Below are 26,026 nucleotides of genomic sequence, written 5' to 3'. Positions count from 1 at the left end.
ATCTGTGGAGTGCTGTCCACCCTCCTACTGAGAGGAGTTAGAATTAGATTATGCTGCTCAGGACCATGTTTAGTTAAGTCTTGACCACATCCAGGCTGGAGCTGCAGGTTCCCCAAACTCTTCTTTTGCAGAGAGGTAGAATATCCTTAGTTTTCACTGAAAATCATGAAGTCACAGCACTGTAAAATTTAGCTGGTGTATGCTACGCATCAGAATACTTGGATATCCACAGGCCTTCTGTGCTTGCTGTAGTGGCTGCCTCCAAACCTTGTGTTATGCATAGACTAGTTATGACCCTGTGTAACAGTTATGGCTATAATGGTTGACAATGTGAATACTTGAAGGGTACGGAGGCATCTAATGGTGCAAATGACAATACACAGCTTGCATAATTGCACTGAGTTAATTGCATAAGGAGAAATCCACAAATACGTTGGCTAGGTTTCAAAGATTAAACATGCATTTTGAGTGCCTATGTGCAAGGTTTGGCTTCTCAAAAAGCCCACTGTGTTGCCACTTAGCCCAGTGGTCATTACAGGTTTGTTTGTAAAGTTCCTTAAGTATCTGCATTTCTTACCCAGAAGCACTGAAGCCTTGGCAAAACTCATTTGTGATCCTTTGCAACCAGTGAACTAGATAATCCTCTGCCAATACTGCAGGTATAACTCAGTACAATATGCAGTCATATTTTCTTAATTTATGTCAGTAATTGCTGGTTGATTTGATGTTTAAAACCTGTCAGCAAAAATTGTAGCACTAACTCTAGCTGGGCAGTCCCAGTCAAACATTTTATATCCCCATCTACCTGGACCTTACTGAGATCATGAGAAAATAAAGAAACTCAGAAGGTCCTGGAGTAATGCATAAAGTATATGCCTGAAGCTTCAGCCCATGTATGGGGTAGCATGATGAACAAGGCAACTTCAGAAGAGGCAGAAAGGATGTTCAATCTGCTAGTAGGAAGCTTCAGAGACAGAACTATCCTCTCTTATTGCTGACTTTTCAGGTGATGCTGGGAAATGAATGATACTTCCTTAATCACAAGGAAACAGCATAGTACTCAGTAAGAAAAGGAGGAAAGAATTTTATTTATCTTCTACTCTCACATGGAACTTGTGTTCCTGGAATTTCTCCGATTTTAGCCTTTATGTAAAATGTGATCAGAGCTGCTTCTAAAACAATTACTGACATGAAAAGAAAAACGGAGTAATAAACAGAAAACCTTGCAAGCATACTTTACTTCTTCAGCATGATAGAAGGAGGAGGCCTCTGACAGTAGGCCGAAGTAGCTTGTTAGCAGCTCACAGTTACTGTAATGCAAACTTGAACCATCAGAAAAAGATACAGTATGATGATAAACATCAGCACACACCAGTGGTGATGTCCAAAGGAAACTGCAGGTGCATCATTCTCATCAATCCTACAGCAATCTTGTGATCCAGTGTTGTACCCATCCTGTGTGATGAGTGGGGTAGAGGGAAGGGTAATGCTGAGCCAGAGTATCAGCTCCTGCACGTCTGTAAGGAGGTGCTTTAAAGCTGGGTCTTGGAACAGCAGAATGAATTACAGATATAAAGTAAACAGAAGGCAGCTGGACTGTTTATGCCATCATTTTAACACTTCTGAGCAGGAGGATAAAAAGCCTGGTACACCACATGGAAATAAGTGAGACCCACAATGTCCATTACAAAAGAGCAGCAGCTGCTATTCTCAGCTATGTGTAAAGCTGAGGTAGCTGTTTAAAAGGAGGAAGCTTCCAGAGGCATGGAACATTACAGATAAATTCACTATGTTCTCAACGTTCCTTTTCCCAGAAACTGCTCTTTGCTTTCACTTTGGAGCATTGTGAAGCTCTTATCTGCTTTGGCCTGGAAGTCTAGCAGGGTTTCATGAGGTTCTCAAAGTCACTGAGGCCACATTTTACCCACTTCCAAATCCTAGGATGGACTCAGCATAGATTTGATTTCCAGTGCTGGCAGGGAATTGTTGCTAGAAACTGGGCAGTGAATTTAGTTTTAATTCTCCAACTGTAATTCCACATTTCACAGAGCTGTTGAGAATATATATTTATGTGCATAACGCTCTCAGATTTTACACTTTAGACTTGATGAAAGATTTATTCAGCTTGCTCTGTACAAATAAATCCAGTCAAATCAAAATTCCTGCTTTTACTCAAGGCCAAAATTTTACTTTTGCCAGTTTAAGAATGTTTACTAATCATTAACACTCTGACCTTCTGTTGAGAGTCCGAAAATGGAATTAAGCTGAAGGTATCACCCACTGAATAGTGGAATGACATTTGGCAACTGGGGGTATTAATGCGCTGCAATTTCATAGGTAGGTGTCGGAAGGTCACAACTTCAGTATTTCACTAGACTGTGAAGTTAACTATAGATGTGGTCCTCCACAGAGGGCCTATTAAGTAATAGTGCAACCAGCACCAGTGGTTCTTTAACTATTACTCTTCTCAACCTGAAAAAGTAACAAATAATCCCATTATCATATATTTTTCATTTCTTTACATCTAAAGGAAGTTTGTGGAATTCCAAAATTCCATGTAACCCAAGAAAAGCTCTCACTTCCTGCTGCTCTTTGCAATATTGCAGTATGAAAAGGTATGAAGAAACAAGTCTGCAGATCTGGCTTGTGGCACTGTATGCACACTTCTAGAGATTACCAGGGGGTGAAACTGGAGGCAGAGACAGGTGTTAAAACATTCCTCCTGAAGGTTAACAGTCACCTGCTGCCACCTCCGAGCAAGTATTTCCAGTTTCCACAAGAAGCTTCTTGTTTGGTGTTTCAGTTGAAGAGCTCCCTCTTGACAATGTGCAACCATCAGTCTTGTTTCTAAACTTCACAGAGGCCAGCAGCCCACTTTTGTCATAGCTCCCCCGAGGAACTAGGGCAGTGAAGGGCTGTGCAACAGCAGGAATTTCGTAATCCCTGTTGAAGTTGTGCGCCCTGATGTGCTGTAAGAAGATGCAACAGGACATGCTTTGCTTCTATTTTCATACCCCCGGAAAGCGTTTTTAGAATTGATTCATACTGCAGCCCCGCTGCTGCAGTATGAATGTGGTTTGCTCTATCATGCAGTCAGCAGCCACTGGAGGAGCCAGTGAATTTCTTCAAGCCGCACAGAGCGTATGCTGCCACCAGCCTTTCAAGACGTGGGAGGGATACAAATCTGGTCTAAAAGTCCAGCATGTTCTAAACTAAATGCATCTGGGTAATCTTCTCTTAGATTTCGGCCCATGTTTCCTGCAGGGTTACAAATATTTGGGGTTTGTTACTGTTTGGTGTCAATACTGTGAGCCAGTAGAGGGCACCCTGGCATTTAATTTTAATACTAACTTCTAAATGGATACGTTTAATTTCCAAAACTTCAAGTTTTAAAGCAAACTGTTAACAAACGTAGAAATTCCTATAATGGACACTGTGCAAAGCTAATTGTGGAAACCTGCTTTTTGAGTATCACCCACACCTGAACATTTAAACTTCAAAAAAAACCCAAACAACCCAAAAGCCCAAGCTGTGGAAATTGCTAAAGCTCACCTTACCTACTTTCATCTATCATATTTTCAAAACGTAGACAATTGTTTTTTTCATGTGTATCTTCAGAATGGGTTAATAAAACACACATAAGGATTGAAAAGTCCAGTAAGACAGTTTAGTAGCACCCACATACTCACATCTCCCATCTGTCCTTAATAAAATTATTTTTAGCTGTCACCTAGCTACAGATCCCTCCAGCACAAAGCTTTATAATTTCAGTCATGCACACACATACTTAGATGTAGCTTTTTCTCCCCCTTATACTAATAGAATTGCAGATGCTCACCTTCAGAAAACATAAAATAATAATAAAAAAAATCAGAATAGCTTCTGAAATTGTTCATTCAAGCACAAACTATTCATCATGAAATACATCCGTCAGCCTTTAGCTGGGGGGAGAGTTATGCTTACTTTGGGACAAACTGTCTCAAGGAATATATTAGAATATGAATGTTCTGACAGTTCATAGCACCTTTCATCCGAAGTCCCCCAAATGCTTTATGTATATTAACTGAGGTTCCTTCTTGTAGCAAAATCTTTTTTTATTGTACTCAGTTTACATTTGGGCCCTTAAGGCATACATGATTAAGACCCACTTTCTAAAGTGTCTGATTGCTCTTACCACTGTAAGATTAGGGCAATTTCAAATGTGTTTTGTTTTGTTTTGTTTCTCTAAAAAATTATTAGGAGTAAGACGAGGTGTGGGAACTAATAATGTCTAAGAACTTAATTAATCTGTAACTAACTTGACTATAAGGGGTAAGTACAAGAATAATTATCAAAAAGTGTTTTCAGGAGTAAAGATGGGTTCTCCAGAGATAAAAGTCACTCATATTGGTAAATAGCTAAGCTGAAAGTGCCTGTTACAAGTGCTGAAACAAGTACAATCATGTGAAATCTTAAAACCATCCTCAAAAACATAAAATATCAACCTTATGCATATGTGCAAAAGGAGACATTGTGTGGGGCAAGAGGATAATAACCTGAGGCGTTATGGGCTTGGTACAGACAAGGCAGAGAGGACTCGGGATATCAAAGGTACAGGAGCAGTGATGGCAAATCACTGCCATGTGTGCCCTGCATGGCACCACCAGAGAGCTGCGCTAATGTTATCAGCAATGCCACTGCTTTGTAAAACGTGGTTTTGCCCACCCAGCAGCCAACAGAGACACCTTTTTCCTGAGACTTTCATCGTGCCTACCTATCATTTTGATCCTTTAAAATTAGTTAAAAAGAAAACAAAAGAGTCTGACAAAAAGAAAGCAGGGGCTTTTTTTCTCTCATTGGAATAGAAAAATAAGGAACACCAGGGTGTGGACAGAGCTCCATGGATGATACAAGCTTCTGGTTCCACCTGCACACCACTGTTGCTGTAAAGGCTTACAAGCTGTGCTGCACGCATGACAGTGTCAGCACATTCCTTGCAAGCATCTTGAATGTGCAAAGTAAAAACGTTTTGTTGATGAGCTCTGGAAAATCCCTTCTAGCAACCAATCGCTGCCGTCTTTATTCCTGGGTCCTTTCAAGGCATCATTAGGACAGCGATTGCTTCACCTAGCACTTTGTTCCCAAAGACCTAGGGGAACTCCTCACAGTTAAACCCACCAGGATTACAAAACACAGATTTTCCAAGGACTAGGCAGTCCTAATGCCAAATTATTTGGATATTCTGTGTTGTGATAGATTTCCAAAACTTATGGACAGTGCAGTAAGCAAAGTATCTTATGATGGCTGAAAGCAAATCCTTTTCATAGGATGTTTAAGCTTTCACTCCTTTCCAAATGCTTGATTTGGTATTTTTGTCTCCAAAATATTTTTTATTTGCTGCAGAAGTATCACAACTTTTGCCCTGATCATAAGTAAGTAACTAAGCATAACTAGCCATGGTTGACAAGCAAGCAGGCAAGAACTGAAGGGGATGATCAACAAGTGGCAGGAGAACAGCACCTGAAACTGCTGGAAAGGCCTAGTGTAATATCATCGTGCATCAGTTTGAGACAGCATTATAGAGTTCAGGAAAGCTGGTACGGGGACATCTAGCATCATGTAGAAGCAGAGGACCCAAGATGGAATGAATAAAACATTGCCTCCCAAGCCCTCATGAAGACACCACCATGGAGCAGCTGGAGAGTGTTGCTTTTTCTTCATCTTCAATTTTCTGGCACGGAATCAGTGGGAAAATAATCCATGTAACTATATATTTTCGCTGATTGAGTCCACAGAAACTAGGCGAAAATGGTTAGAGACCTCCTGCTCTACTTAGATGTACACAAGCTTATGAGGCTGGATGGGTTACACCCGGGAGTGCTGAAGGAGCTGGCAGAGGAGCTGGCTAAGCCACTCTCCATCATTTATCAGCATTCCTGGTCTAGTGGGAATCCAGAAGATTGGAAGGTGACAACGTGATGCTTAACTACAAAAAGGGCAGGAAGGAAGACCCTGGGAACTACAGGCCTGTCAGCCTGATCTTAGTGCCAGGGAAGGTCATGGAGCAGATGATCCTCAGTGACATCATAAAGCACGTGCGGGAAAACAAAAGCATCAGGTCCAGTCAGCCTGGGGTCATGGTCCTGCCTGACCAACCTGATCTCCTCCTAAGACAAGGTGACCCGCCTGGCTGATGAGGGAAAGGCTGTGGACATTGTCTATTCAGATCTTAGTAAAGCCTTTGACACTGTCGCCCACAGCATTCTCCTAGAGAAACTGGGAGCTCATGGCCTGGATAGGAGAATTCTTCACTGGGTTGAAAACTGGCTGGATGGCAGAGACCAAAGAATGGTGATAAATGGTATCTCATCTAGTTGGTGACCAGTCACTAGTGGTGTCCCGCAGGGCTCAGTATTAGGGCCAATTCTGATTAATATCTTCATTGGTGATCTGGATGATGGGACTGAGTGTACCCTCCGTAAATTTGCAGATGACACCAATTTGGCTGGAGTGTTGATCTGCTGGAGGGTAGGAAGGCTCTGCAGAGGGATCTGGACAGGCTGGGTCCATGGGCTGTGGCCAGTGGTGTGAGGTTCAGCTAGTCAAAGTGTCGGGTCCTGCACTTGGGCACAACAACCCCATCCAACGCTCCAGGCTTGGGGAAGAGTGGCTGGAAAGCTGCTCGAAGGAAAAGGACCTGGGGGTGTTGGTCAGCAGATGGCTGAACATGAGCCAGCTGGTGCCCAGGCAGCCAAGCTGGCCAATGCCATTCTGGCCTGTGTCAGAAACAGCGTAGCCAGCAGCGCCAGGGCAGTGATCATCCCCCCGTACTCTGTTAACTCTGGCGAATGATTTTTAATTAGCTTTTGAGTATCTCTGTAATTCAGAGATGTCACCTAGCTATAAGAAGACTTCTTTGGCCAAGATTAAGATATACTGGGTGTTATGTAAGATGGCATCTATAGCTGTTTTGATATGCAAAATTACTGGATAATTTGCACCATGTCTTTGCCACTATACTTGATTTCCAGTCTACAGACTGACGCAACGGCCTCTTTTTTTTTCATGTTTATATAGAGGATAAGTTTCGTTTATGTAGAGGATGCACACCTACTTGTTAAGGAGTTTGTCCCAAAGGAGGTAATTTTGATTAAGATAATAGCAACTTCTGAATCTCTGTTATCAAGATTATTCTTTGTACACTCATTTTTTCCTGTCATTACATCTCTCCTGTGTATTCACTGTAAACCCTGAGGATCTGCTCATGTTCCAGCCAAGACTGAAAATAGCTACTCCTTTTCACCTCCTTTGGCTACATATCAGAATAGCCTCCTTGTTTGCATTTGGCCTTTGTCCTCTTATACTTAACAAGGTGCAAAACTTCATGGAGCTTTTATTTTTGTGGTAGATGTTCAGACATCAGGGATCTAGCTGAACAGCACTTTTAAAAATCCCCTAAATTTGTAACTCCTGCCGGCACTTAGTGGTGCACTGCCACAGGCCGTGTGTATAATCTCCCCGGTCTTTCAACTATTTTGTTCCTATGCCTAGGCAATTAGTTACTTGACTTTATTTCTAAAGCACTTAGTATAGAAAGAGGAAAAAATTCTCCATATTGTTAAGACTATGCCTGGCATGGGACAAGTTCTACAGTAATCTCGCATATCAATTCTTAGCAGCTATAGACATAATCCTACATAACACCCAGTATATCTATTTTCTATAATGGTGTATTATTCTGACTTACTTTTAAAGATCTTCAGTACCAAGCTCTGTAATGACAATCTCGACTGTTAAGGACAACCTTCAGATGCTGCTGCCCAAGTGCCCTACCAGAGAAAACAAGTAACAGGGAGAGTTAACCCTGTGCAGTTGGTATCCTTGGGGCTAGGACTCCTGCAGACTGGAAGCAGCTGGTGGGGGTGTCTGCACACAGAGAGAGATAGAAGGGGATGCTGAAGACTAGGAGTGTGGTGAATGGTGATAGGAAGGGGTGATTAGAAATTCCTGGCTGGCTGGTATCAAGTAGGATGCCACCCAAGATTCCTGCTCAGCTTGACAAAAAGGAAATACAAGCAGCAAGAAAATTCTGACTTAATGCTCTCCTCCCAGAGTAATAAAAACATTGGGGTAAGTTCTTCTCTTCCCTTAGGTCTGAAGACATTTACTTGCATGAGCATCTCATAGTTTCTGCTTTTATTATTTCCAGTTAAGACCAAGAAAGCTAAACCTTCCCACAAAATATATTTCCAAAGTGTCAATTTACCAGACAAATTTTGCGTAAGCTTGTGTGTGACCATGCTTAACATAGTTTCTGACATCAAGAAAATTACTAAAACATAAGTAACCACACTGATAAGGTATCATGGGTGGTTTTACTTTGTAAAACTTAAGCTTTAAAAAAAGAAAGACCAGCTTCTGACCAGCTGCTCTTATGTTACAGCTTCATAAATCCAGACATCTTTTCTAATACTTCTGTGCAGCTGATCTGACATTTAAAGGAATTAATACTGACAACCTATGGTTGTTCTTTAAGAAGTGATCATATCTGCTTAGGCTATTGGAAAGGTCTGAAGATTTGTGAGGCTTTTTTTCCCCACCTGTTAATGTCTATGCTCTTTCTTCACCTCTACAATCTGTAGGTGCATGGAGCTGAGGTGGTCGCCCCATTCAAAACTGGTTTTCATTCTGGACTGCAGTTAGAGGCTGATAAACGGAGATCATAAAAATCAGTATCGGATGACAACATACTGAGATATGGGCATAAAACCAAAGGTCACAAGCTTTCACACAAGACAACATGGTGAGAAGCAGGACCGGTGTCAGGTGCATGTCCTCATTAAGCACCACTGGGAAGAAGTGTTCAAAATAAAGCCTGGGCTGTAAATGTTAGTTTCTAATAGCAGACATATTGACTTATTCCCATATTTGCTATGAATTTGCTACCTTTACAGCTGCATTTCACCTCCATAATCCCTATACTGAAAATTGACCTAACTTCATACATTTTAGTTTAATGGCATATATATGTTTCTATAGTGCATGAAGAGCAAAGCAATTTATATTTATTATAAGTGATTTTTAAGATTTTAATGGATGCTTTAGCCCCAGCTAGACCTGAAGAATGTTCTTTTACTGTATTTGGGTACTTGTAACTGCATGCTAGAGCTTAACAGTGCAACAGACGTGTTATCACATTTTAAATCTCTGCCTAGCTGGCATACAAGTGCTTTTTCTTTGCTATTTTCTGTTATGGAAAACATTCCTAACATCAAGCATTACTAGCACACCTCTGGATTCCCTGCATATTTTCATTTTACAAAAGAAGCTGCATTGTCGTAGTTCTTTTTTGAAGTAACTAGGGAAAGAAATTAATTTCTTGTACAGTAAAAATATAACAATAATTGAGTAACCTTTGAAGCATGTCAAACAACTTCTTCAGATAGCGTAAGTGGGTGAAGTATATCACATAAGGCTCATACAGGCTTTTAGCTAGAGACACACATGACAAAGTGATGGATGGCAAGAATGGATCTTTTAACAAATGATCAGGGGGGTCTTTTTAATGCAAAACTAGGAAGGCCTTGTCTTACTTCCAACTCTTCAACAAGTTTCAGCAATCAGTACCAGGCCAAGACCAAAAGAAATGGATACCTGCAAGTACCTTTAATGCAGTGAGAAAGGATTGCATGCCATCCAGGCAAACTGAGAAGAATCTTGCTGATGAAGAGGGAAAAGCTATTTGTGTTTGGAAGTGTTCAACAGGTTTTTGGGTTTTTTTATTTCTTCTCAGAAAACACCTATTATGGAGTTTTATTTACTTGGTCATTAATACACTGATGTCATGTTCTCTTCCAAGCATTTCAAAAGTGGCTCATGAAAAGGTAAATTTGAGCTATAAAGATTGGCGGTAGAGAGCCACTGATAGAGTTGAGGAGGAAGACAATGTCCAGAATCTTTTGTCTGATTTATTGGCTGCATCAAATTCTCTGCTAGAGCCTGCATTACAGTATATGGTATCTAATTATTCAAACTTTCTTTATTGTCTATCCCTTTGAAATACATTTAAGTTTTCCTATATATTCCATGCACCTTAAAATCAGAATTATTATTCAACTGCATGGACAGTAAACAATAAAAATCAGACTTCATGGCATTTTTATGATCTAACCTTCTTTTAAGGTAAAACCAATGTATTCTTTATCTTAATGATCCTAGCATTGTTCATTGCTGCAAAGTACTGAACATTGCCTCTCTAGTTTGTCCATTTATTTCATTTGATGAGATTCCCTCTATGCACCTCAGCAAAATGTGTACTCTCTGTATACCTCAATAACACTTGTTAATCAAATACCATTAATAAGACCAAACCTGGTAAAATACCTGCTGACTATGTGATAGTTACCACAGCATTTTCTGTCATTGCTCTAAGCACAAGTTTGCTGTACTGTGACTAAAATTATTTTGATGGCAGCAAAACCACGGAATCTGTTACAGTGTGCACCAATTTATTCATTTAGACAGTAACACTGAATTTATACTGAAACAGTGGACATCATAGAAGGCAACTAGGTTGGTCACACACGACTTGCCCCTGGTGAAGCCACACTAGCTGCCTCAAATCACCTCCCTGTCCTCATTGTACTGACTGTTTTGGAGGCCAGTAATTAGCAGTGTACCCCAGAAGTCAATACTGGGTCCAATCCTGTTTAACATCTTCAGTAATGGTCTGGATGATGCGGCTGAGTGTACCCTCAGCAAGGGTACACAAAACTGAGTGGCAGATACACCAGCAGGTGCCATCTAGATGGATCTCAGCAGGCAGGAGAAATGAGCTGACAGGAACATCATGAAGTTCAACAATAAGAATTGCACAATGCTGTACCTGAGCAGGAAAAGCCCCAGGCACCAATGTATCCTAGAGGCCGCCCAGCTAAAAAGCAGCTTGGTAGAAAAGGACTTAAGGGTCTTGGTGGACACCAACTTGACCATGAGATGGCAATATGCCCTTGCCGTAAAGAAAACAGATGATATCCTGGGCTGCATTAAACAAAGGATTTCAAGGAGGCTGAGGGAGGTGATTGTTCCCCTCTACTCAGCACTGGTAAAGGTGCATGTAGAGTCCTCTGCCCAGTTCTGACCTCCTCAGTACGAGAGAGGCATGGATGTACCGGAAAGAGTCCACCGAGGGCCACTAAGATGATGAGAGGACTGGATCATCTCTCTTGCAAGGAAAGGATGAGAGAGACTGAAAAAAAGCAGGCTCACAGGGATGTTAATAAAGTACATAAATGCCCAAAAGGAGGATGTAAAGAAGACAAAGCCAGGCTCTTCTCAGTGATGCCCAGTGACACGACCAGAGGCAATGGGCACAAACCAAAGCACAGGAGGTGCCCTCTAAAATGTCAGGAACGTATTTTACTGTGAGCGACCGAGCCCTGGCACAGGTTCCACAGGGACGTTGCGAAGCGTCCAACTTTGAAGATATTCAAAAGCTGTCTGGATGCAGTCCTAAGCAAATGACTCTGTATGATCATGCCTGAGCAGAGGCATTGGACCAGCTGTCCTGCAGAAGGGACTTCCCACCTTAGTCAATCTGATAGTCAGCTTACTGCCATCCTCCTGCAGACAGCTGATCAGATGCTCTTCTTCCCAGCATTCCTGACAGAGTCTTCCATGGAAAATGAAGCATGTACCAATGAAGTCTCATTTCCTTACCAACAGAGGACAGAAGCAGTGGAATTCTCAGGCAGCACCCCAAAAAACTCTCCTATCCTGAACTATGAATTAGCTGGATGACAATGTAACTGTTCACCTGAGCTTGCCTATTCCCACATTAAATTCAAAGGCAAATGAGGAAAGCAACATGGAAAGAGAGCTGAAGTACCCAAGCTTTTCCCACAAAGCTGCACCCACTGGGGTGGGGAGGAGATTCCACTAGTTTTCAGGCCTCCTAGACTTAGCAGAGTAGCAGGGATGATGGTGGGAGTGCTGGACTTAGGCTTCGGAGTTTACATCAATCTGAAAGTAATGGGTGTAGGTCCACAGCCTTGCATACTTGCTGTTGGAGGTGAACTGGGCAAATCTCTCCATGACAAAGACAGATGTTCGCATGTATAGTATTCAGCTGGAAGCTGACTGTGTTTTGTTGTTTCAGGATGGGGAAATGGTGGCTCTTTTAAAGTTGAGCAGAAGGCAGAAAGCGAGGGCTGTGCCTGGCAGCATACATGGGCATGGGGAAGCTGAGCCAACATCCCCCCCTTCGCAGCAGTCAGGCTGCTCAGGCCTCCTCACACGCTCTGACACCCCACCACCTCATGCAGACATGGCTGCACCCTGTGTGGGCCCCCAGTGGACCCTGTCCCCAGAGTCAAGGTGCTGTGTGAATGGAATGGGCCCGTGCTTTGGTGATCATGAGCCCCAAAGGATTTTGTCAAGGAACTAGGCAAGAAAAGGCGATGCGAGTGTTGTCTCCTTTTGCTCGCTTAGGAAACATACCTGTGGTGGAGAGAAAGAGGAAAGCCTGAGTAAGGCTTCAGCCTGCGAAAGGCAGCAGTTGGCAGCTGTGAGAGGGCCACTGAAATGATATTGCTGTGCATCAGACTAACAGCGAATCACTCTCCTCTTGTTTCTCCATTTTCCTCTTTAATTCTTATTGAAGCAAGTTCCTTACACCTGGAATCTGCCTGATGGCACTGGTTCCATCCATCTTCCCGTGCACCTGCACTCGATAAATACAAGTGTATCCTGGTTTTCCCCAGTTGCTCTGTACGACAAGCTTCAAAAACCTAAAGTCTCTCATCTCATCCTGCAAAAAACCCGTAGCAAAAAGCAGGGTCACTCCTGGGGTGTAGGGAGTGACAGCAGGCTCCGTCTTCCTCTGCCAGCCTGGCCTGGCTGCAGGACCAGCTCCTGCCCTGGCTGAGGTGGCAGCTTCTCCCTCCTTCCCTTCTCCCATCCTGGCAGCAAACAACTCCTGTGCCCCTGCAGATCAAATGCCTGGCCTCAGAGAGCAAAGCAGGCAGCTCTGGAAACCTGAGGCTTGCGGATCCCACGAAAATGGGGCCTGTGGAAAGTCCTGCTGCACTGTACCTGCAAAGGGAAGGTCTGGACTGGCTCTTCCTGCGCAGCATAAGTGAATGTTCCAAGCAGAGTTTCGTCTTTGCCGCCTTCATCCAGTCCCTTGCAGATAAAGCACACGGGAGCAGTTCAGGCTCAACATAGCCACAAGGAAACGCTCGTGCCAGATCTGGGAATGTGATTCCCCCCGCCCAGCTCCTGCAGCTCCAGCAGAGTCTGGTGCATCCCCCCGCCCAGCTCCTGCAGCTCCAGCAGAGTCTGGTGCAGGATGCAGAGGGACTGAGTCTCCCCGTCGTGTGTTGCTCAAGAACCTAGGGGTGCTGGGCCAAAACGTACTGAGCACGTCTTAGGAGGGGTGACACCATTCCACACGTCCCTTGAAATATCCCCTCAGACAACTGCAGTGCTTGGGAGCATACAAATCTCGGCAGATGTGCAGAGACCAGCAAGTCCCTATTACAGTTTTCCTCCACAGCCGGGTCCCAGCCCCCCATGCTCAGCAGACTCACAGAGACGGTGAAATCTCGCGGAGCACTGCTGACAGTCCTCAGCGGAGCGTCTATCTTTAAGGTGTGCTGTACGGTGATGGCCGCTGGTCGTATTTTTGCAGGCAACCGGATTAGCACCTCACTCTGAGACCCTTGGAAAGGCCAGCAGTATCCCGGGGAAGAATCGGGCTGAAAAGGGAGGACAAGAGCAACGAATGTGAGGGTGTGATGTGGCCCACTGCTCTCCTGTGCAGCCAGAACCACAGACAGCACTGCACGTGTGGGAAAAGCTTGAAATGAATGGCATTTGTCCACTTTCCCATAAATGGGAAGTGGACAGAAGCGCTCATGCATCTTCCTAGCCTGGGAAAAAGGAAAATAGCCAGTCAGCAGGGAACATCTGATAGTTGCACCTGAGTCAGGTCTTTAAAGAAACCTATCTTTTTGCCCAGCAGCTTCGCAGCCTCTCCCCACCCTTCATTGCCCCATGAGGAGCTGGACAGTCAAAGCTGTGGCAGGGGAATGGCAGGGGTTGCAGAAGAGAAGCCCTTTTACACAGATGCGACCTGGGACAGTGAGCACGAAGCTCAGCTCAGCACAACCCCTTCTGTGGCCAGCTGCTGTTTTGGAGGGAGCCAAGCCCTGTGTGAGACCTCAGGTGTCAGGCACCGGACTCGTGCCATGGCCTTGAGCAATACCACTGGTCTGAGGGCAGACAGCCCAGGGCTTTCCACCAACTTTGTAAGAGGCAAGAGAAGCAGCACTGGCAGCTTCTGCTACTCTACCTGCACAAAGGTATCCAGAATGGGTGGAGCACACAGGAACCAGAACACGCTGCAGAGCCATGCAGAGCTGCTGGATGATCTCTGCAGGTTGATGGCAGTCCCTGCAGGGAGAAGAGAGCAGCTTTTCTGACTGCAAGAGGTTCCCAGGCTCTGAGGACCTAGTGGCTGCAGGCTATTTCTAAGGCTGCCAGCCCCCACACGCAGCTCCACACCTTTGTGGGTGCCCCAGGAAAAGGAGGCAATCCCCATGCCCGGTGACAGCATTTCTCTCCCAGACACACAATGGGAGGTCTGTGAGTGCTGGGAGACAGCAAACCCCCATGAGACCTGCTCAGTCACAGTCATGCTTTTGGGCCCCGTGGTTTTGTTCCACGTCCCTGTGCCACAGAGAGCTGAGGCTGCCATGCAGACTCCTTTTGGGAGCGCTAAGCAGGAGCCCAGTGCAATGACAGCCCTCCCTTCCTGTATCCATCCATACCTGTGTTTTTCAGAGCCCAGCCAGATGCCTGTGTGACTGCAGAAATTGCTTCTCTCATTTGCTGAACTTCCTGGGGAAGACATGAACAACCACGTCATGAGCTGGCCAGAAGGGGCTTTACAGTGGAGAAGCTCAACCAGCATCCCCTGGCAAGGGATGGGTGTGTGGGCTGAGCCAGAAAAGCCCACCAGCTGACCCAGGAAGGGCCCAGCCCTCTTTCCCAAAGTGCAAGATCACCTTCTTCGTAGTGTTGATTTCTGCAGCCAGGCTCATCAGTTCATCTCTCAGACGTTGCATGTTGTCCAGGTGTTTCCCCGACAGAGCGAGTGTACTTCTGCAGTTGCGAAAGCAGATCTTGTCAGAGCTGCCCAGCCCCTTCCAGAGCCTCCAAGCTTGAGAGGAGCAGAAGCAGCAATGCTCCAGCCTCTTTTTCTTTTCCTGGCTTGTAAATGCTTCCCTTGCCCTCCAGGTTTAGCAAAAGGCCCAGGCAGGAGCAAAAGATACAAGCTCTGAGCGCTGTGATAGTGAATGCAAATAGCATGAGCTCATCTGCTGCTACCCCGTGAAACGTGCTGCATGCAGGTCAGGAGAGAGGAGAGGACTCTTACCGCAGGGACTCCAGGTCAGCTGCAGGCTGCCCCAGCAGCACCTGAAAGGGAAAGGCTCTCTTCAGTCCCAGAGCTGTCAGGGCTTTCCAAAGCCACAGCAGAAGCTGCAGATGATTCTCCAGGTCACTGCCTAGAACTGGAGGGACTGGGCTATTTACCCATGCACCCACGTCCAGCAGTGCTCCTTTGTGGGACTTTCCTGTCCCACAACAGCAGCCACTGACCTGTGGCACATCCGATGTCCACAGCATCCACATCAGCATGGAGGACCCACAGAAGGCACCAACTGTAATTCACATAACCAAAAGAGGTATTTTATCAGGGTTTCTAATGATCCCTGTAGTCACATGGTCTCCTCCCACAGCAGGGCGGCAAGAGGCTGGCTGAGGACATGGGGAAGGGATGCAGAGGAGGGCTGGCGCTCCAAGTGGGGACCCTCTCCCCAGGCTCCCTGAGGACTCTGCACGCTCCTCGTTTCCAGGCATGCTTGGAGCCACAGAGCCACACACCATTTCCCCTCCCTGCTGCGGTGAGCATCAACACTAGTCTCCATAGGCTGCGCACCTGTTTCCGCTGTTGGCTCTGGGGCTGGGTGTATCATGAGCATCTCAGAAGCTCCCTGAGCTTCAGCCACGGAGGGGCTGGAAGGGCCCCACGAGCACCTCTCTCTCATGCTGAAGCTTTCACTCTATGCCTCCATGCCTCCGCTGGCAACAGGCAAATACTCACCGAAAGCCCCTAGGCTCATCAAGAAGAGGATTGTGAAGAGCCTCTCCTTTTTCAAGGTGATGAACTCTTTCCTGGAAAAGATAAGAGTTCTGCTGGTGGCGGTGATCAAGGGCAGAGCACTGCACATGGGGGATTTTCTCTTACAAGCTGAGGAGCAGCGATTTTAAAGCAGCCAGAGGTTCCTGGTGGGGAGCATGACCAGTCTCCCCCTGCTCACCCTGAGGCCTCAGCACTCCTGTCTCTGTGTCCTTGCTGGGCACATGCTGTACTCACATGGTGGAGATTCCTGAGCTAAGGCACCTCTGCAGGAAGACCATGGCTGTTACCACACTGCAGAGCAACCCTACGCAAAGAAATCAGAGGGAAACCTCAGGATCCTCCCTGAGTACATGCCAGATACCTGCAGGGAGGTGGGCGCTGTTCCTACACAGTCCCTCCCTGGGGCTGGGGCAAGGGCTGTGGCTATGCCCTGTAGAGGAGAAGTTGGGAGTATGGAGCAGAGTGCCAGGCAGGATCCCCTTGCGGGCAGGGCACGGATGGCATGCCTGGGGAAGGAGGGTGGCACGAGTCCTGGGGTACCCCCTAGGTAGTACAGTATCCCACAGAGACATGCCTGTGGTAGCCAGCTCCTTCATTGTCACACAGCCACAGCGGGCCCAGGCCTCCCTGCAGCAGGATGGTGCTGGTTCTGCAGGGCTGTCGGGCATGGCCTAGCTGGGCAGGCTTGGTGCAAACATGGGGTAAAAGGCAGCACGGAACTCACTCTCATTTTCTGCAGCAGTGCGGTGGGCAGACCTTTGCCCTTGGGTGCCCCAAGCCTTTGAACAACTTTGCCTGCTGCTGCTAGCTGCTCTCCTTGGCAGGGCAGCCCCTCGTGCTCTTGCACGAGCCCTCCTCTGCACCATCCTGGCAAGAAATTAAACCTTCTGCAAGCTGCAGGAGTTTGTGTGGGCAGATGAGCTCCTGAAGACAGCCAGGAGGAGAACGTGTGCCAGTGGCACTCAGCCCCCAGAACCCTGCGAGTTCCGCCCAGGTCCACAGTGCCCAACCTCACAGACTCTGCCCCGGCGTGGTGTGACGTCATGGCTGTGACATGAGATGGAGCTGCTGGGCGGGAGCAGGGTCTGGCAGGTGTGGAGAACAACTCCACGGCTCACTTGGTGCTGTGTTTTGTGTATCCTGCACCTTCCTGGGGCAAGATGTACCCTAGAGGTGAGTAGTGGGTCCAGTCTTGTTGAACAGGATTCCTGCCCCACCTGGAGAACTGTGTCCAGTTCTCTGCTCCCCAGTACAAGAAGGATGCAGAGCTACTGCACAGAGTCCAGCAATGAGCCAGTAAGATGTCAAAGAGACTGGGGCATGTCTCATAAGAGGAAAGGCTGAGCTTGGACTGTTCAGCCTGGAGAAGAGAAGGTGCAGGGGGGATCTTATTCATGTTTGTAAAAACCTGAAGGGAAGATGCAAAGAAGACAGAGACTGCTCTTTTCGGTAATGCCAGTGACAGAACCAGAGGCAAACTGCAACACAGGAGGCTCCGTCTGAACATCAGGAAACACTTTTTCACAGTGAGGGTGACTGAGCACTGGCATCGGTTCCCCAGGGAGGTTGTGGATTCTCCATCCCTGAAGATACTCAAAAGCTTTGTGTCCTGGGTTCAGCTTTAGCAGTCATTTTTCTCCTTCCTAATAGGTGGTGCAGTGCTGTGTTTTCAACTTTAGCCTGAGAACAATGCTGATAACACACCGATGTTTTTAGCTGTTGCTAAGTAATGTTTACTCCTATCAAGGACCTCTCAGTCTCTCATGCTCTGCCAGTGAGGAGGGGCACAAGAAGTCGGGAGGATGCAGAGACAGGACAACTGACCCAAACTAGCCAGAAGGGTATTCCATACCACAGCACGTCATGCCCAGTACATAAACTGGGGGGAGTTACTCGGAAGGGCCAGATCGCTGCTGGGGTCGGGCTGGGTATCAGTCGGCGGGTGGTGAGCAATTGTATTGTGCATCACTTCCGTTTATTGTTTTTTTTTTTCTTTTCCTTTTCCCCTTTTAGTTTTATATTCTCTCCCCTTGTTATTTCCCTTATCGTTATTATTATTGGTGGTAGCAGTAGTGGTTTTGTGTTATACCTTAGTTACTGGACTGTTCTTATCTCAACCCGTGGGAGTTACAATCTTTTGATTCTCCTCCCCATCCCTCCCGGAGCGGGGCAGGAAGAAGGGGAGGAGTGAGCGAGCGGCTGTGTGGTTCTGAGTTACTGGCTGGGCTTAAACCATGACACCTTGGCATGGTCCTAGACAACCAGCTCGAGGTGACCCTGCCTGACCAGGGTGTTAGACCACATGACCTCCAGAGGCCCCTTCAGGCCTCAATCAATCTGTGATTCCATGATTTACTTCAAAGGCAGTTCTCTAGTAGGAATTGTGTTTTAATACTTTTCTTAGTTTTCAACTTACAGAGTATGAACTAAGGTCACTACTTTAAAAAGCTCAGTTTTGTACCCCATCTTTAGGTTGCCACTCTGTTGAGTTGATGTGGTAAAGAAGAGATTTCAGTTAGTAACCATGGGAATTTCTCTCTTGTGAACTCCCTTGTGCTCCTCCTGGGTCAGTAACAGATTTACTAACTTCTGCAGGGTCTCCTCTAACTGTTCTTTTCACAGCAGCCAGCACAGACATATGGCATAGGTTGTTAACACTCTTGACTATGGCCAACTGCTGAAGCTGCCTGTTGACATGGAACTGCAGAGACCTGATCCTGATCTCCAAGCCCTACTCAGCTGACCTCTATCATCAAGCCGACTGAAATACCTCAATGGGTTTCTGTCTGGAATTGCATTTTGATTACTTTTTCTCATTCTTTTATGTTTGCTGGGGCAACCAACCAAGGGACTGCTTGTGGTATTTTTCCCCCAGCATAGATTAGAAGATGTTAATTGCTTCTGTTGACAGTGATGAGAATGCATAGAATAACATTTATTAGTACAAATGTATAACCACAGAACCAGATACTAAAAATAAGGTTGTGGTTTAAGTGGGAAAGTGAGTAACTGAAGACAATTGAAGTAGAAAGTGATCAGTGTTCTGGCGATAGGAACTTGCCTTTGAAAGGCTGATGTATTGTAGCTGCAAAAAACAATCACAATTTTATCAACAAACATTTTTATTATGTCAGGAAAGCACTATTTATATATCACACAGTTGTCATCATGTATGTTAGAAAAACTGAAATGGAAACAGGTGCATAGAAGGGCTAACATAAAGATTTGAAAACGACATTATCTACTAAGTGTTTTTCTTGTTTACTTTAAGAGCAACAAGTATGCATACCACACGCTTATGTATTAGTTATAGATAAATTAATCATAACTGGACTCTAAAATAGTAAGTCAACTACTTCTACAGTTTTATTTCCCACCATCTAAGAACTACGGTAACATTCCTTGAAATAAGACAGATGATCAGGACTGGAGTTTTAGATATGTGAGTACACCATATTCCAAAAGGAATTTGAAAAGAGCCTGCGTTACTGTTCCTTCGCAGTCTGGCTTTGCTGTATTAATACGTGCTTCGAGTTTTCTGCTAGCTTGTATGGAGACCTATTTCCTCGCCAAGGGAAGAAGGCTCTTTTCTCCTCCCTCCCACTCTTCCTCCGTGCCTCGCCCCCCTCAGTGAGCACTTAAAAAGACCGGCTCCTTGTCACTGCTGCCGCCCTGGCGCCGGCTCTCTCCGCAGTGCGGGTGCGGACCCTGGCGCACGGAGCCTTATTCCACATGCCGGCGGAAACTCCCGCGGCACCCGGCAGCTCTCGCGGGAGTCTCTGGCGAGATCTTGGCGTTGCCCGAGCAACGGCGACCACCCGTCGCGCCCCCCTGTCGCGCCGCCTATGCAGAGCAGGCTGGGGAGCGCGAGCGGCGGGTGCACAGGGCGCGGGGCGGGGCGGGGGGGGACGCCGGCCCCTCCCCAGCTCCAGAAGTGGCTCCGTTGGTAGCCGTCACAGCCAGCGAGGAGCCTCGGCACGGCGCCCACCGGTGCAGAGCAGCGTGCCCTCCGCTCCGCGGGAGCGGTGTACCGGCCCAGGCGGAGCTGCCAGGACAACATGCAGCCACCCAGGGCTCGGGCTGCAGGCAGTGACAGAGCCTTTCTGTGGTAATGGGTGGCAGCAGGGACAGCGGCTGTGTCACCTGTGACCAGGCGGACGATCTGCTGAGACTGGAGGCAGAGCTAAAATAAGTAGGAAGGTTAAGAAGCATTAGGGAGCCTGAGAAGGAGGTCGGCTAGTGGAACCAGGCTCCGGCCTCACTGAGACGGCCAGCAGAAAAAAAAAAAAAACAAGATCCAGGGGGTCCTGAATCCTCCCCCTCCCAGACTGAAGGCAGTAGCTCAAGGGAAAGGAGTGAATGGATGATCACATCGGGCGGCAGGCGAAAACCCGCCTTGCCCACCTCTCCGTCCCAGGTGCTTCTGTACGAGCTCAGCGATGTGGGGCTCTGGATGTGAAAGGCCAGTCAGTGAATGAGGAGGATGAAGGTCTGTCTGCAGCGGAGGTGGTGACAGGGTCAGAAAGACGTAACCCCCGTGTTATGACCACCTCTGCGGGGCAGAAAAGATGGGTTGTAGTTGCAGGTGACTCCCTTCTGAGAGGACCAGAGGGGCCAGTATGCCAGGCAGACCCCCCTCATAGGGAAGTGTGCTGCCTCCCTGGTGCCCAGGTTAAGGACATTGTTAGGAAACTTCCAGCCTGGTATGGCCCTCGGACTACTGCCCATTAGTGGTCTTGTATGGGGGTGGTGATGACGCTGCGACTCGTCGTCCAGGTGTGATCAAAAGGGCCTTGGGACAGCGCGTAAGAGGGATCTGGGGTGCAGGTTGTTTTATTCTCTCTCCTTCCAGTTGCAGGCAGTGACATTAGAAGAAATAGATAGACCCAGTCCTTTAATACATGGCTTCGTGGCTCGTGTCACCTCCACAGTTTGGGGTATTTTGATAATGGGATAGCCTACGTGGCACCAGGTTTGCTGGTGTTGGATGGGATTCATCCTTCGCTCAAAGTGGGGAGAGTGTCTTTGCTCATTAAACTAGACATGATAGGGGAGGGGAATGATATCAAGATTGCCCATGACAAGCTGTGGGACGAGATGCCAAGGTTAGAGAGGTGGTGTGCTAGTGAGGACCCTCAGCCGGTGGCTCCGAGATGTGTTGGTGACACTGGAGCACAATTGGAAGTCTTACGGATATGAGGAAAGGGCATCTGGGGCAATAGGAACCGAAATGGAAACGCCAGTGAAACATTTCAAAGGAATTAGGAGGTGTTCCTCTAAGTAGGCAGCAACGCCAACAGCCCAGCTGAAGTGCCTCTACACTCATGTGCGCAGCATGGGCAACAAATAGGAAGAGTTGGAAGCCACTGTGAAGCTAGTAAGCTACAACCTGGTGGCTGTTACTGAAACTTGGTGACACAGATCCCATGACTGCAGTGTGGCTATTGATGGCTACAGGCTGTAGGCAAGGAAGGAAAGGTGGAGGGGTTGCCTTCTACATCAAGAGATGGATAGAGTGCGAAGAGCTGTCTCTGAAGAATAGCCCAGTTGTGCAGAGATGGGGTCAGGAAGGCCAAGGTGCAGCTGGAGTTGAACTTGGCAAGGGACACAAAGATTAACTAGAAGGGCTTCTATGGGTATGTCAACCTGAACAGGAAGGTCAAAGAAAGTGTGCTTCCATTATGGGCAAGACTGGTATACTCGTAACAGTGGACAAGGAGAAGGCTGAGGTACTCAAAAACTTCTTTGCCTCAGTCTTCACTGGCAGGCACTCTCCTCACACGTCTCAAGCAGATGAACTGCAAGGCAGGAACTGGGGGAGCAAAGTTGCAGATGACACCAAGCTGAGTGGTGCAGTTGACACGCACAAGAGACGGGATGCCATCCAGAGGGACCTAGGCAAGCTCAAGAAATAACTTCTTGAGGTTCCGGAAGCCCAAGTGCAATGTCCTGCACCTGGGTCAGGGGAACTCCCTGTATCAATACAGGCTGGGAGATGAAGGGATTGAGAGTATCTCAGCTGCTGTTTTGGAGGGAGCCAAGCCCTGTGTGAGACCTCAGGTGTCAGGCACCGGACTCGTGCCATGGCCTTAAGCAATACCACTGGTCTGAGGGCAGACAGCCCAGGGCTTTCCACCAACTTTGTAAGAGAAGTGGTGCAAGAGAAGCAGCACTGGCAGCTTCTGCTACTCTACCTGCACAAAGGTATCCAGAATGGGTGGAGCACACAGGAACCAGAACACGCTGCAGAGCCATGCAGAGCTGCTGGATGATCTCTGCAGGTTGATGGCAGTCCCTGCAGGGAGAAGAGAGCAGCTTTTCTGACTGCAAGAGGTTCCCAGGCTCTGAGGACCTAGTGGCTGCAGGCTATTTCTAAGGCTGCCAGCCCCCACACGCAGCTCCACACCTTTGTGGGTGCCCCAGGAAAAGGAGGCAATCCCCATGCCCGGTGACAGCATTTCTCTCCCAGACACACAATGGGAGGTCTGTGAGTGCTGGGAGACAGCAAACGCCCATGAGACCTGCTCAGTCACAGTCATGCTTTTGGGCCCCGTGGTTTTGTCCACGGTGAGCACTAATCAGGAGCCCAGTGCAGTGGCAGCCCGCCCTGCCTTTGTCCATCCGTATCTGTGCTTTTCAGAGCCCAGCCAGATGTCTGTGTAATTGCAGACATTGCTTCTCTCATTTGCTGAACTTCCTGGGGAAGACATGAACAACCACGTCATGAGCTGGCCAGAAGGGGCTTTACAGTGGAGAAGCTCAAGCAGCATCCCCTCGTGTGTGGGCTGAGCCGGAAAAGCCCACCAGGTGGCCCAGGCTGGGTGTGATTCTGAGCAACCTTATCGAGATGGAGATGTCCCTGCTTATTGCAGGGGGTTTGGACTAGATGACTTTTGAAGGTCCCTTCCAACCCAAACCATTCTATGATTCTGTGAAGCACTAGACTGAAAATAATGTAAATATAGATAGGGTGTGATTATCAATAGTAATTTTTATGTGGTGTCTGACTGATGTGACCAATGATTATGCTCAGGATTTAACCAACTACTGGGTTTGGGATAAAGACGTAATCAAAAAGGGTCCCTTCTAGATCAGGAAACTTGAGATTTTTGAGACCTGTCCTTTCTGCTCACTTCCTATGTTTCTTTATAGAGGATTTTCTTCATTTGCCTTCAACTTTTCTCTAGGCTGTTGAGAGGCGCTGTGGGTTCTACGATGACACATGGAATAGAAATCCTATAGACAGTCATCTAGGCTCAGCCTTCTTTACAGTATTTTTTTCACTGCAGGAACTGGACTTGGCTATGCCTGTGATCTTCTCCAATCTTACTCTTTTAAAACTGACTTATTACTGTTTTACTGATTTGCTGCAACCACTGGCTCTAGGGTTATAACTAAGATTATCATTAAATACTCCTTTACTCATTTAAAATTTCTAGTCAGAGTGTTTATTAATTTTGATTGTTATAATAGCTTCAGAACAGCGGTTCTGTTTAGCTGTAGAAAGCACTGTATCTTATTACCAGGCCTGTGAGATTAGAGTCTTTCATTTGACATGAATTGAATAATTTATTCCTGGTGCTTTCTTAAAGATTTCCTGTGAATCATTTTAATAACATTTATTCTCTTGTAAATTAAATGGCTGCAGAAATGAGAAACTGTCATTCCCTCCCCATTCTTCTTCCTGTGCCTCCTGTGAAGCAAAGCTAGGTAGAACTGTAGTGCAATTTAAGAACTAGTTATAGGATGGTAACTATCTGTTTTACCTCCTACTTCAGTGGGCAAATGAGAGGTGATCTCTGCCAGTGTCGATGCATGCTATCCTCTTACTTTAATCATGATTACTGATGATCTGTATTTCACTTAACTAACTAAACCTTCTGAGCAATTAGTTTAAGTGATGTTCCATTTCCATTTCTATGGGGATATTGTCCACTCTCTTTGAGCTCAATGACTAAAAATCCGTGGAAGCTAAATAGCTGGTGCATTGCTCTTTCTTAAGTCCCAGGACTGTGATTTCATTTACTCACTTTGGCTCACACCAAAACTTCAGACTATGCAAGAGTTCTGTGTTCATACACAAATTCTTAGTGCTGTTTTTAAATACAATTCAAAAAATGGGTGAGGAAGGATGTATAAAAGTGAGGAAGGCAGTAATGTGTTTAGAATCGGATTTTGAATTGCTGCTCAGGACTTGATCTCTGTGTAATTACTCTGATAGTAGACACAGAGGAGTGAAAATGAGAATTCTATTATATTCATGGCTCATTACATGGGATTGTTCCACCTTTCTTGACCAGTGGAGTCAAAAAGCAAAGTTCACTATAAGTATTTCTTGCAATATTTCCAGTTTTATTTAAAAAACTGTAACATGCAGTCATGACTGGATACATGAGAAAACTTTGAAGAATATTTCTTGCTCTCACAGAGTTAAAAATACTGGTAAGATTTCCAAATGCTTCCCAGCACCTCAAAAATTAAAAAAAAAAATAATAATAAAAAAAAAAAGGGGGCAGGGGACACACAGCTAAAAAGGGCATTTACAACAACTTGAATCTAATGATTTTTAAGAACCTTCTATTTTCGAATGGCAGTTGTGACTGTAATCTTCATGTTGTTAGAAGTGCAATTTGATATATGTCTCTCTGAAAAGTCATGAAAGACAAAAATATGTCCTGCAAGAAAAGAGCATTCTACTTCTCCAAATTCTCCACTGAGAGAAAAAATTTGTTTTTCGGAGGTGTTTTTATTATCCTGCTGTTGGTTTAGCCTTTTGGGTGAAGAACTCTGTAACAGGCACTCTGGGCTTTTAACTGCAGCTGACTAGTCTTTGCAATTGATCTCCTCCTGAAGGTATAATTCATTCCCCTGCAGAGTAGTGATGAAGGTGCAGTTTCACTTCTGCTAGTCTTTCAGGCATACTATTTCTGACACCCAAATTCTGGCTGAGCTGAGGCACTTGTACAATGTGAGCGGTACTTAAGGAAAGAGGACAGGGCCCTGTTATCCCCAGGGAACACCACACATCTTCCAGGCTCCAGAAGTGCTTAGTAGATCTCTGGGTTTGACAGATTAATTTTCTGTAGAGATTGAAGCAGAGAATGGGTGAATCAGGCAAATTTCTCAGGGGATGGGGCAGAGAAAAAAAGAGGGAGAGAAACAGCAAGTACTAGTATCAGCAGATGCTGAGGAAAAGTTTTGTGGCAAAAAAACCTTTTCAAACAGTCATTTTCTGGCAGGTATTTAGGTCAACTCTCTTAACTGTGTGCATCTGCAAGTACAACATTTATTATAGTGGGGCTCTGACTTTGTATATTTCTGGATGCAACAGTTATTCTCTGAAAAACTGCTGTCGGGTGCTTTTTGTCTAAGTATGTCACATGAAATATATGAAATAATTAAAATACCTTTAAAAGCAGTAGCATTTGAAGAAGATAATTCATATCTCTGTTGTACAAAATGAATTAATCTGTGTGATGACAAACAAGGAAATAAGGAAGAGTTATTTAGTTATATTTTTATTAAAAAAAAACCTTATCTTGCAAGAGAAAATATTCTGGTGAATACCAAAGACCTTCAAGATTTCTAAGTGACCTATGAAAAATGTTAAGAATTCTGACTGATATGTGAGAAACCATGCTGTAAAGAAGTGAACAGTTCAATAGATGGTGCTTTGTTCTTATCAAGCAAAGTAATACTGTATGCAAACAAAACTGATAAAAAGCATTAAGTTGCCATTTAAATGTGCAGTACTTCAATGTAAAAGGTGGAACTTATGGACAGTTAAAATTACACCTAAAAGAATATATTAATAGGTTCTAAATAAGAAAATCTAAAATT

The 26,026-nt window shown here is 45.9% G+C and overlaps 2 protein-coding genes across 2 annotated transcripts in view; one reads left to right on the top strand and one right to left on the bottom strand.

Annotated features, from left to right (window-relative positions):
• The window catches only part of SH3GL2 (SH3 domain containing GRB2 like 2, endophilin A1), a 29,853-nt gene extending 20,454 nt beyond the window's left edge, over positions 1-9,399 (top strand). The window contains exon 6 of the mRNA XM_030470680.1: positions 8,622-9,399. Within this exon, the coding sequence (XP_030326540.1) occupies positions 8,622-8,635 (14 nt within the window). The 3' untranslated portion in view covers positions 8,636-9,399. The remainder of the gene's footprint in view (positions 1-8,621) is intronic.
• Positions 9,400-12,631: 3,232 nt separating this feature from the next.
• Positions 12,632-16,464, bottom strand: LOC115601037 (SUN domain-containing protein 2-like). The gene is made up of 8 exons (XM_030470561.1): positions 16,421-16,464; positions 16,148-16,218; positions 15,643-15,704; positions 14,811-14,880; positions 14,333-14,433; positions 13,569-13,736; positions 13,072-13,161; positions 12,632-12,787 (listed from the first exon to the last, which is right to left on the bottom strand). The coding sequence occupies exons 1-8, from the start codon at positions 16,462-16,464 to the stop codon at positions 12,632-12,634; spliced, it is 762 nt and encodes a 253-aa protein (XP_030326421.1).
• Between the last annotated feature and the right edge of the window lie 9,562 nt (positions 16,465-26,026).

The sequence above is a fragment of the Strigops habroptila genome, chromosome Z (genome assembly GCF_004027225.2).
Source record: "Strigops habroptila isolate Jane chromosome Z, bStrHab1.2.pri, whole genome shotgun sequence".
Lineage (NCBI taxonomy): Eukaryota > Metazoa > Chordata > Aves > Psittaciformes > Psittacidae > Strigops > Strigops habroptila.
This window is presented reverse-complemented; position numbering and strand designations above follow the sequence as displayed.